The 12352-nt window shown below is 41.2% G+C and overlaps 1 protein-coding gene across 3 annotated transcripts in view; it reads right to left on the reverse strand.

Annotated features, from left to right (window-relative positions):
* Positions 1 to 11301: 11301 nt before the first annotated feature.
* Positions 11302 to 12352, reverse strand: part of TCF25 (transcription factor 25) — a 126174-nt gene continuing 125123 nt past the window's right edge. For all 3 annotated transcript variants that reach the window (XM_053699368.1, XM_053699367.1, XM_053699369.1), the window contains exon 19: positions 11302 to 11547. In XM_053699368.1, the coding sequence (XP_053555343.1) occupies positions 11386 to 11547 (162 nt within the window). In that variant the 3' untranslated portion in view covers positions 11302 to 11385. The remainder of the gene's footprint in view (positions 11548 to 12352) is intronic.

Raw genomic sequence — 12352 nt, forward strand, 5'->3', positions numbered from 1 at the left:
TCTCTAAGGTTAATGGGGCTGTCTCTACTCCTGCTAAACGTACTACTATTCCTATGGCAGATAGTACTTCATTTAAAGGATCCTTTAGATAGGAAGATTGAATCCTTTCTAAGAAAAGCTTACTTATGTTCAGGTAATCTTCTTAGACCTGCTATATTTTTAGCGGATGTTGCTGCAGCTTCAACTTTTTGGTTAGAAGCTTTAGCGCAACAAGTAATAGATCATAATTTTATAGCATTATTATTATTCTATAACATGCTAATAATTTTATTTGTGATACCATCTTTTGATATCATTAGAGTTGATGTCAGGTATATGTCTCTAGCTATTTTAGCTAGAAAAGCTTTATGGCTTAAAACTTGGAATGCTGATATGTCTTCTAAGTCAACTTTGCTTTCCCTTTCTTTCCAGGGTAATAAATTATTCAATTTTCAGTTGGATTCTATTATCTCAACTGTTACTGGAGGGAAGGGAACTTTTTTACCAAAGGATTAAAAAATCTAAGGTAAATTTAGGTCTAATAATCATTTTCGTTCCTTTCCTCACAACAAGGAACAAAAGCCTGATCCTTCATCCTCAGGAGCGGTATCAGTTTGGAAACCATTTCCAGTTTGGAATATATCCAAGCCTTATAGAAACCTGTAGCCAGCTCCTAAATACCCATGAAGGTGCGGCCCTCATTCCAGCTCAGCTGGTATGGGGCAGTTTACGTTTTCTTTTAAGGTACAGAATTGCCTTCAAGTTAAGGCCTCCTGCAAAGAGATTTTTTTCTTTCCGTGTCCCAGTAAACACAGCAAAGGCTCAGCATTTCTGAAATGTGTTTCAGATCTAGAGTTGGCTGGAGTAATTATGCCAGTTCCAGTTCTGGAACAGGGGCTGGGGTTTTATTCTATCTCTTCATTGTACCAAAGAAGGTCAATTCCTTCAGACCAGTTCCGGATCTATCTATATTGAATCGTTATGTAAGGATACCAACATTCAAGATGGTAACTGTAGGACTATCCTGCCTTTTGTTTAGCAAGGGCATTATATGTCTACAATAGATTTACAGGATGCATATCTGCATTTTCCGATTCATCCAGATCACTTTTAGTTTCTGAGATTCTCTTTTTAGACAAGCATTACCAGTTTCGTGGCTCTACCGTTTGGCCTAGCGTCAGCTCCAAGAATTTTTTTCAAAGGTTCTCGGTGCCCTTCTGTCTGTAATCAGAGAACAGGGTTTTGGTATTTCCTTTTTTGGACGATATCTTGGTACTTGCTCAGTCTTCCCATTTTCGCAGAATCTCATACGAATCGACTTGTGTTGTTTCTTCAAGATCATGGTTGGAGGATCAATTTACCAATCAGTTCATTGTTTCCTCAGACAAGGGTAACCTTTTTAGGTTTCCAGATAGATTCAGTGTCTATGACTCTGTCCTTGTCAGATAAGAGAAGTTTAACATTGATATCAGCTTGTCAAAACCTTCAGTCACAATCATTCCCTTTGGTAGCCTTATGCATGGGAAATTTTAGGTCTTAGGACTGCCGCATCGGATGCGTTCTCCTTTGCTCGTTTTCACATGCGACCTCTTCAGCTCTGTATGCTGAACCAGTGGTGCAGGGATTACACAAAGATATCTCAATTAATATCTTTAAACCGATTATACGACACTCTCTGACATGGTGGACAGTTCACCATCGTTTAGTTCAGGGGGCTTCTTTGTTCTTCCGACCTGGACTATAATCTCAACAGATGCAAGTCTTACAGTTTGGGGAGCTGTGTGGGGGTCTCTGACGGCACAAGGGGTTTGGGAATCTCAGGAGGTGAGATTACCGATCAATATTTTTGAACTCCGTGCAATTTTCAGAGCTCTTCAGTCTTGGCCTCTTCTGAAGAGAGAGTTGTTCATTTGTTTTCAGATAGACAATGTCACAGCTGTGGCATACATCAATCATCAAGGAGGGACTCATAGTCCTCTGGCTATGAAAGAAGTATCTCGAATTTTGGTTTGGGCGGAATCCAGCTCCTGTCCAATTTCTGCGGTTCATATCCCAGGTATAGACAATTGGGAAGCGGATTATCTCAGTCGCCAAACGTTGCATCCGGGCGAATGGTCTCTTCACCCAGAGGTATTTCTTCAGATTGTTCAAATGAGATGGCTTCTCATCTAAACAAGAAACTTCCCTGGTATCTGTCCAGATCCTGGGATCCTCGGGCGGGGGCAGTGGATGCATTATCACTTCCTTGGAAGTATCATCCTGCCTATATCTTTCCGCCTCTAGTTCTTCTTCCAAGAGTATTCTCCAAGATTCTAAGGAATGCTCGTTTGTCCTGCTGGTAGCTCCAGCATGGCCTCACAGGTTTTGGTATGCGGATCTTGTCCGGATGGCCTCTTGCCAGCTGTGGACTCTTCCGTTAAGACCAGACTTTCTGTCGCAAGGTCCTTTTTTTCCATCAGGATCTCAAATCCTTAAATTTTAAGGTATAGAGTTTGAACGCTTGATTCTTGGTCAAAGAAGGTTTCTCTGACTCTGTGTTTAATACTATGTGACAGGCTCGTAAATCTGTATCTAGTGAGATATATTATAGAGTCTGGAAGACTTATATTTCTTAGTGTCTTTCTCATCATTTTTTCTTGGCATTCTTTTTGAATACCGAGAATTTTTCAGTTTCTTCAGGATGGTTTAGATAAAGGTTTGTCCGCAAGTTCCTTGAAAGGACAAATCTCTGCTCTTTCTGTTCTTTTTTCACAGAAGGATTGCTAATCTTCCTGATATTTCATTGTTTTGTACAAGCTTTGGTTCGTATAAAACCTGTCATTAAGTCAATTTCTCCTCCTTGGAGTTTGAATTTGGTTCTGGGGGCTTTTCAAGATCTTCCTTTTGAACCCATGCATTCTTTGGTCGTTATATTACTTTCTTGGAAAGATTTGTTTCTTTTGGCCATCTCTTCTGCCAGAAGAGTCTCTGAATTATCTGCTCTATCTTGTGAGTCTCCTTTTCTGATTTTTCATCAGGATGAGGCGGTGCTGCGAACTTCTTTTGAATTTTTTACCTAAGGTTGTGAATTCTAACAACCTTAGTAGAGAAATTGTGGTTCCTTCATTATGTCCTAATCCTATGAATTCTAGGAGAAATCATTGCATTCTTTGGATGCTGTTAGAGCTTTGTATTATTTGTCATCTTTTCCGGTTCTAGAAAAGGCCAGAAAGCTTCTGCCATTTCTTTGGCATCTTGGTTGAAATCTTTATTTCATCATGCTTATGTCGAGTCGGGTAAAACTCCGCCTCTAAGGATTACAGTTCATTCTACTAGGTCAGTTTCTACTTCCTGGGCGTTTAGGAATGAAGCTTCGATTGATCAGATTTGCAAAGCAGCAACTTGGTCCTCTTTGCATACTTTTTCTAAATTCTACCATTTTGATGTGTTTTCTTCTTCTGAAGCAGTTTTTGGTAGAAAAGTACTTCTGGCAGTGGTTTCAGTTTGAATCTTCTGCTTATGTTTTTCATTAAACTTTATTTTGGGTGTGGATTATTTTCAGCAGGAATTGGCTGTCTTTATTTTATCCCTCCCTCTCTAGTGACTCTTGTGTGGAAAGATCCACATCTTGGGTAGTCATTATCCCATACGTCACTAGCTCATGGACTCTTGCTAATTACATGAAAGAAAACATAATTTATGTAAGAACTTACCTGATAAATTCATTTCTTTCATATTAGCAAGAGTCCATGAGGCCCGCCCTTTTTTTGTGGTGGTTATGATTTTTTTGTATAAAGCACAATTATTCCAATTCCTTATTTTATATGCTTTCGCACTTTTTTCTTATCACCCCACTTCTTGGCTATTCGTTAAACTGAACTGTGGGTGTGGTGAGGGGTGTATTTATAGGCATTTTAAGGTTTGGGAAACTTTGCCCCTCCTGGTAGGAATGTATATCCCATACGTCACTAGCTCATGGACTCTTGCTAATATGAAAGAAATGAATTTATCAGGTAAGTTCTTACATAAATTATGTTTTTTTGGCGCTGGTCACTTAAGTCTATTTTTTAGAGTTTGCTAACCTGACATATTACAAACTTAACTATACTAAGACTGAGGCTTACGCCTTAGGCTTATCCGAAACCACACTGGAGACCTTGAGAGGATCTTACCCGTTCAAATGGTCCATTGAAGGTCTAAGGCACTTGGGGGTTGTGCTCTCTCATGATCCCAAACGAATCGTGACCGCTAATTATGGGTCTCTCCTCAGAGAGTTCCAGCAGATAATTACTGGCCGGAAGGTCGCGGAGGTTTCCTGGACGGGTAGGGTCGCAGCTGTGAAAATGCTCCTGTTACCAAAACTGATTTACTTCTTTAGATGCCTTCCGGTCCCTGTCCCAGCATATCTCCTCAATCACTTTCTTTGCGAAGTACGTATGGAAAGGACGTCACGTGAGGCTCCCATTGACCCAATTACAAAAAACAAAAAGTTGCAGGGGCATGTCGGTCCCAAATGTCTCATTATGCTACAAAGCGGCCATGCTTTCGCATATAACTGCTTGGGGAGTCACGGACTGCTCCTCTGGGTGGTTCCAACTAGAGCAGGGATCGCTGCCTGCCGGAGTAGTCCTGGCCGACCTTATTTGGATCCCGGACCATGCAGAGGTGCTGAGCGGAATTCACAACCGCATAATTAAGACCTGCCTGAAACTTTGGAGGGAGCTGAGGTCCCTCGAATTGGTTGCTCCGCACCCCTCCCCAATACACTCCATTAAGGCTCTACTGTACTGTCTCCCTGACTCCCACCCCAAGAAATGGGAGGCTTTAGAGATCGGGCTACTCTCAGACCTATATCGAGGGGATGCATTAGCTATCCCCCCACACACTTATCCGACAGACAATTTCCCTCAAGAGCTACGGTTTGAATACCTTCGTCTGGTATCACTTCTCCTGTCCTGGGGATTTCAGAAATCGAACTTGCGAGTCCTCACCAAGTGGGAGAGGAGATGGTTGGTGGGTAGACCTTTAAGGGGTACCCTATCGTTCCATTATAGAACTCTCCTTAACTCCCCCCACTTCATGAAAACTCAGTCTACAGTGGCTTGGGAGAGGGACTTAGGGGTGGTCGCTCCAGATGGGAAATGGCAGCGTGCTCTCCAGGATGTCATTGCAGCGGTTCGATGCTCTAATTTGTTCGAACTATACCTCAAACTCCTACTTAGGTGGCATTGGGTCCCGACCGGGTTACATAGAATATACCCCTCCCGGTCAGAAGACTGCCTACACATCTGGTGGGAATGCCCCAAACTGGGACACTTTTGGGCCCAGGTGGCGGATCTGCTCCAGAGATTGGGTCTCACTGACACTCTCACCAGTGAAATGGCGCTCTTCCACCTTGGACTGCAGAACCTTCCAAAATCATCCCGACAATTAGGCGTTATTATCCTCTTGACGGCAAAACTTATTATAGCCAGACAGTGGGCGAAACATACCCCTGTCACGCTGACCCCAGTCCTGGAGTCCCTAGACTACATTCAAAAAATTGAAGAATACGCGTTGAGGGTCGCTATGATTTTTACTGCTCTATCTGGTTTCCTTGGGAAGAATTTAGGGGGACTAGAGATGTTAGCGGTTAGGTGGGAGGCTAGGTTGAAGTGTAGCCCCTAAGACTAAACTTGATTGATGGTGGCCCGACCGCTCCTCCAAGCCGGCTGGGCTACCTCCTTTTTTTTTTTTTTTTTCTTTCTTCTTTTTCTCTCTCTCCCTCCCTTACTCCTCTCCCGAACCCCACCTTCCAACAGCAGTTCTTCGGGTCATTTACCCTCCATTCCCACAATGTGTCCATTAGAGGTTCTACACTCTACAGTTCAAAAATTACTTTCAGTATGTCTTGGTCGTTTACATCTATACAACATTTGGTTTCTATTTTATATGTTGTACAATGAGAAAATTTGAATGTAAGAATTAAGTCTTCTGCTGAGTACCAGTTACCAGATCCCATGAGTGGATCTACTTTATATTGTTGACATTTCAATGTTCTGTTATTTAATAATACAAACGAGGCAGCATTAAGGTTAATACCTCGGTCCCATTACTGTTCAGAGAATACATGTTTGTATTGGGGATTTAATGATATGTACTATTACCTAAGATATTGTCCTTCACACTATGTTTGTAACCCTGACTTCTGTTATTGCCTCAATAAAAATATTTAAAAAAAAAAAAAAAAGAGAGTATAATCATCAGATGACTATCTCTCCAACCACAAGGCAACCTTGCTACCTCCATAAGGCGACCAAACCGCTAAGGAGAATTGACAACGTCCAGAAAGCCGACCCAAAGGAAGATCCTCAAAAGGAACAGGTCCAGAAAAGGGACAATTCCAAGAAGCCCTAAAAAAGCAAGACCGCCAGCAAGGAGGCCCTGAGTCCTCCAAACTTCCAACCCACGCAGGAAAGGAAACACTCAAAATAACGGAATAAATGAGTATGTCGCAGTGAAACATCAGAGTCCCAGTCGACCAGCTAGAAAGGCTAACAAGGACTGAACCAATTCCCCATGCCTCGCAGACCTTTAGGTCCTCTCACAATTCTTAGCTGAACTTACAAACAAGGAATAACACCATAATAATGTGAAACACTCGGCGCCCCAACCGGACCAGCCAGGCAGAACAGGTGCCACTTGTCTGAAACAGGCCACAAGAACAGAAGGATCCAAACCCAATCAGGACCAGCCTGAACCAAGGGCCAATACTGTCAAGGCCACAGATAGTCATCCCTAGAGATTGGGGATAAACAGCAGACAAACATATGACTAATATGTCCTCACACCAAACAAACTGAGCGATCAAAAAATCGCAAGCATCAATTCCAGAAACGTTCCCGAAGGAAAAACATAAATATGAGCTCAAAATAAAAATCATCCTAACCGGATTAAAATAAAAGATAAGGCAACCTGTAGGTTATGGCCCAAGAAGAACAGACACAGCCGCAGGACCGGGAGATCCTGTTCTTCCAGCTCAGAACTAGAAATGATACTCAATAAACAAGGCTATAAGAAGATTACTTCCTCTTCCTATACCTAAGCCTGCGAGCCTTTCGAAAGTGAAGACTGAGAATCCCCATATCCATTAAGAATGGGATCCTCCAACAATGCCAAAATGTGCCTCAGTAGGACACGTAGGAAGGTTGACTCCCTGAAGTCTCAGGGACAGTCCTTCCCCCGGAGAGCTGAGTAGGCCATCCCAAGCCTAAGGAGCTCCGGCTAACGGAACACATACAATATTGTAAACACACTTCTGGTAGTTGGAGATGCGCCAGAGCCATGATTATGGACATGCGAAAATGTGCTATCAGCTCCGGAGGGAACAAGTGACCTTCCAGAGAAGGATAAGCAAAATCTGGGTTACCTGCATGCGTAGTAAGAGTTGGTGGTAGGGAACTCGCCACTCGGGAAACCGGACCCCCAGAGGCGGACAGCTCAGCAGCCCCTTGATTTCCCGATCCCGAGGAATTGAGCACACTAAGACCACATTCAGAACATAACTGGAGGGCATGTATCACCCGGGCCAATTCGTATTCTTCACCAGAAACAGAATCTGACGCAGAGACGTCCGCCTCCACAATATCAGAATCCTCCATAACAGGGATATTGAATACAATAAAATGGACCAATAAAAGGAAATGTAAACGGCACCTGACACCCACAATGGCTGGGGCACTCACCACCTCCTATGAACCAGACACCGGCGGACCAGAATTCTTCCGTCGATCAGGAATGCGGAAATGGAGAGCCGAAACTGTGACCACGCCCGGTCACCAGGAGCACCGTGCAGTCCAGAAAAAGCGTGCTAAACCGTAAAGGCCGCATCACTTCCAAAGGTTGTTATGTTCCACAAGCCATGAGCCTAATTTACACTACACATACGCAAGTCGAGTCACATAACAAACATGATTAAAAAAAACCTGTTCAATAACTCTCCTCAGGAGATATTAACCCTTGATTCCAAGATACAAAAGGAGCCTCACTGAGATCCTGATTATAGTTAATCCCGCAAGGTGAGAGCCTCTCAGGAAAACAATTGTATTACCATACAATCATAACAAAAGAAAAATGAAACGATCGTACCGGAATCTACGCCGTGGAACAGGAACACGGCCCTTCAAGTGTGACAGATAGTAGCCTTGTCTCTGCCATGGACTTGAGAGAAGAAAGCAGGCAGCGAAACTTGTCAACGCTGACTGCTTGTGGAGCTGATAAACTGAGTCGAGATGGGTTCGCAGAAAGACTCTCCCTGCATCTCCGGACTCTAACTTTCGTCCATGCTCTCACTGAGAGGCTGACAGGATTACTTATAGTTCCAGTCCTATGCTGAAGAGTACTACCCTCCATAAGAGACTATGGAAACTTCTGATACTTCTCTGCCAACCTCCTAGTCCTTCAAGAGCAAGGATGGGTCAAGGCTTGCCAATCTGCCAACAGATGCGTCAGCAAATAAAAACATCCCCCAAAAGACAAATGGGTAGGATATTGGGTATTTCACTTTCTATAGTGCTCAATATAATTAAAAGATTGAAAGAAATCTTGTTGAGTAAAGGGCAAGGCCGAAAACCACTTCTGAATGTGCGTAATCTCCGATCCCTCAGACGTCACTGTCTCAAACACCGTCATGAGTATGTAATGAATATCCTGACATGGGCTCGGGAATAATTTGGTAAACCTTTGTCAGTCAACACCATTCGCTGCTGCATCCACAGATGCAAGTTAAGGCTTTACTATGCAAAGCAGAAGCCCTACATCAACTCTGTCCAGATGCACCGCCGACTTCTATGGTCTCAATCGGAGATGGACAGTAGCACAGTGGAATCGGGTTTTGTGGTCCGACGAGTCAACTTTTCAAATCATTTTTGGAAAAAACAGCCGTTGTATTTTTCGGACCAAAGAAGAAAAGAAACATCCAAGCTGTTATCAACGTCGGTCCAAAAGTCAGCATCTGTCATGGTATGGAGGGGGGGGGGGGGGGTGTCAGTGCCCATGGCATGGGTAATTTGCACATCTGTGAGGGCACCATTAATGCAGAAAGATATGTATACATTTTGGAGCAACATATATGGTGCCATACAAACATCTTTTCCTGGGACGTCCCTGCATTTTCAAGCAGGACAAAGCTATACCACATTCTGCCCAGGATTACAGCCGCATGGTTGCTTTAGAAAAAAGTGCCGGTGCTAGCATGGCCTGCCTGCAGTCCTGACCTGTCTCCGATTGAAAATGTGTGTCGCATTATGAAGAGCAAAATAAGACAACAAAGGCCCGTCAGTTGCCCAGCTGAAGACATGCATAATGGATGAATGGGGAAAAATTCTGCTTGCTAAACTTAACCAACGGATGTCTTCAGTGCCCAAACACTTAATAAGTGTTATTAAAAGAAAATGTGATGTTACACAGTGGTAAACAGTCGACTGTCCCAACTTTTTTGGGGTGTGTTGTAGTCAGATTTGAAATGAGATTATATTTTCAAAAATACATTAAATTCACAAAGTTAAACATCAAATAATGTGTTAATAATGTGTTTTCAATAAAGTACAGGGTGAATCGAATTTTCAAATGACTTTTTTTTTTTTTGCCTTTTCCATACTGTCCCAACTTTTTCGGAATTGGGGTTGTATGTGAAGAACTTTCGTATTTTTGGTCTAACACAGTGTCGGATTACCACACATGAAGAATTAGTCATCTTAAAGCGCGTTTCTTGAAATATTAAATATGGAAAATTATACATACTGTAAAAATGACTAATAATCCATAGTAAATATATATATTTTTTTACAGTATGTATAATCATTTTTAGCTGGAGCGAAAGTACTAAATAGCATTTGTAATCTGGCCCATAATAACATTAGATAATTTTCTTTTAGTACTGTTATATCTCTTTAAGAATTATATCAACTACAATTTATAACTCACTATTTGGGGAAGCACGACATTTTACCAAATCCATATATAGAAAATTAAGATGCATAATGCTGTACGCATTTCAACTTAAAAGGGACATAAAACCCAAAATTATTTTGTGATACAGATAGAGCATAGACAACTTTCCAATTTACTTTAATTATCAATTCCCAACCCCCGTTTTCTTGTTATCCTTTGTTGAAAAGCAGGGAGTTAAGCTCGAGTGTACGCGAGTCTGCAGCACTATATGGCAGCAGTTTTGCAACAATGTTATACATTACCAAGAGCACTAGATGGCAGCACTATTTCCTGTCATGTAGTGCTGCAGACATGTTCACGCTACCTCTCTAGATATCTATTCAATAAAGAATAACACAATGAATAATGGAAATTTGATAATAGAAGTAAATTGGAAACTTTTTTTAAAATTGTATTCTATATCTGAATCATGAAAGAAAAATTTTGGGCTTCATGTCCCTTTAAATGTGCCACAACTGTAACAGGACTGCTTTCCAAGGTATTATACAATAAAATCACAATAAACACCAACTCACTACTGGCCACACAATCTTTTCTCAGAACCTATCTGCTGTGAAGAGATAAACCCCCCTTAAGGCAGCAGGAGACAAGTACCATGACACCAATCAGTGACCTAGATGTAAGTTGTTGAAACAAATACAGAGATTTCACGTCAACAAAGTTCATTCTCAACAAAAGTTCTATTTCATCAGCAGAAAATGGAAATTTCCCCATGTGATCAAGACTTATTTTAAAAGAAGTGTGGTGACTCACATGAGATGTATTAAGATCCTCTATATCACTGCCTCACACTTGAGAGTCTCTTTAACACCCAGATGTCATTAGCAGTAAGTCACAGCATCAGTGCTGCCACTCAGGACTGTCACACTATAATACAGTTCCTTAGCTTTAGGCTGCTTTTTTTATCCTATATAACCACACAAAGATTTTAGCATCCTTCAAAACATCAAAGAGACATGAAACCTAAATTGTTTATTTCATGATTCAGATAAAGCATATTGTTTCCTATTTCTCTATTTTTAAATGATTATTTTTTTGTTGAAGAGAATACCTACGTATGTAACGTGCACACGTGTCTGGAAAACTATACGGCAGCAGTGTTTTTATAATATATAACATTGTTAAAAACAAAACCGCTGCCACAGAGAGCTCCAGATTCATGCATGCTCCTAAGCCTACCTACCAGATTTTCAACAAAGGATACCAAGAGAACTAAGTAAATATGATATTTGTATTGAACTGTATTTTTTCATTCTAGATTCTATCTGAATCATAAAAGAAAAAAAAACAAACAAAACAAAAAAAATTGGTTTCAACTACTTTTATACAGTGAAAAGAGTTACAACACTTCAGTTTATGTTTGTAATAGTTTATTAAACTTAAGTACTGTACATCTAAAAAGTGAATGATCACAGTGGGAAATATGTATGTGAGGGGTCAATCCCATTCTGCATCTGCCTCCTCATCTGGATTGTCTTCACGTGGTGGTCCTTGGAATTGAATGTTTGCCAGCATGTCTCTCATAGCTGCCATAAGCCGATTTACACCTTGATTTAAGTCTCTAGCAGCTCCCAGCTCCTCTTCAGGATGAGCTTCTCCCTGTAATATAACACAAAATGGATTGCAATGCTGGGCCAAATAGCACAAATACATAACAGTACAAAAGCAAATTTATGTTGCCAGTAAGGGCCTTGCTTCCTTGGAAATGATTCCACAGGATAAAGAATTGTAGTCCTCCTTCTACTATGTGACAACTTCTTGGTAAGATGTTACTTACAAACAAAGCATTAGACATTTAGCCACCTAGGTACACATGATTAAGGATCTAGTATAGACCTGAAACGTTGTATGTTTGTTCTGGGACCCTGCATTAAACAATAAAGGTCTTTTATTGAATTTGGAGGCTGGAATCATTCTGTTTTTGATGTTCCTAAGAAGACACAGCACTCTTCAGACATACATCTACAACACCACTCACCCCAATAAATAGGTACTTCCCATCCCCAATGTGACGTCCAGCTCTGACTACACTGAAACCCCTCATGGCGTCCTCCAAGCGCAACTATGCATGATGTTACAGAATAGTATAGGTGATTTGCTGGAATAGTGTTTGGCATATGATATTACAAGGCTTAGTGTTTTGTTTTTTGCTAACAGTTGGTCCCTCTGGGTTTCCATGAAGTTGCGCTTGGAAAACGTTTGTTAGTAAAGTTACTTTTAATTAATAATGAAAAGAATCTTTATGAAATTGTTCATTCAATTGATATTTTAAATAGGGTAGGTTCTATGTATAGTTTTTAATTTGGAATGGTAGTCAAAACATACGTGCAATACACTTGTATTAGCAAAAAATGCTTCTAGTACAGAAGTGCATATGCATGATATATATTAACCAGTATATTAA

Source organism: Bombina bombina, chromosome 1, assembly GCF_027579735.1.
Source record: "Bombina bombina isolate aBomBom1 chromosome 1, aBomBom1.pri, whole genome shotgun sequence".
Taxonomy (NCBI): Eukaryota; Metazoa; Chordata; class Amphibia; order Anura; family Bombinatoridae; genus Bombina; species Bombina bombina.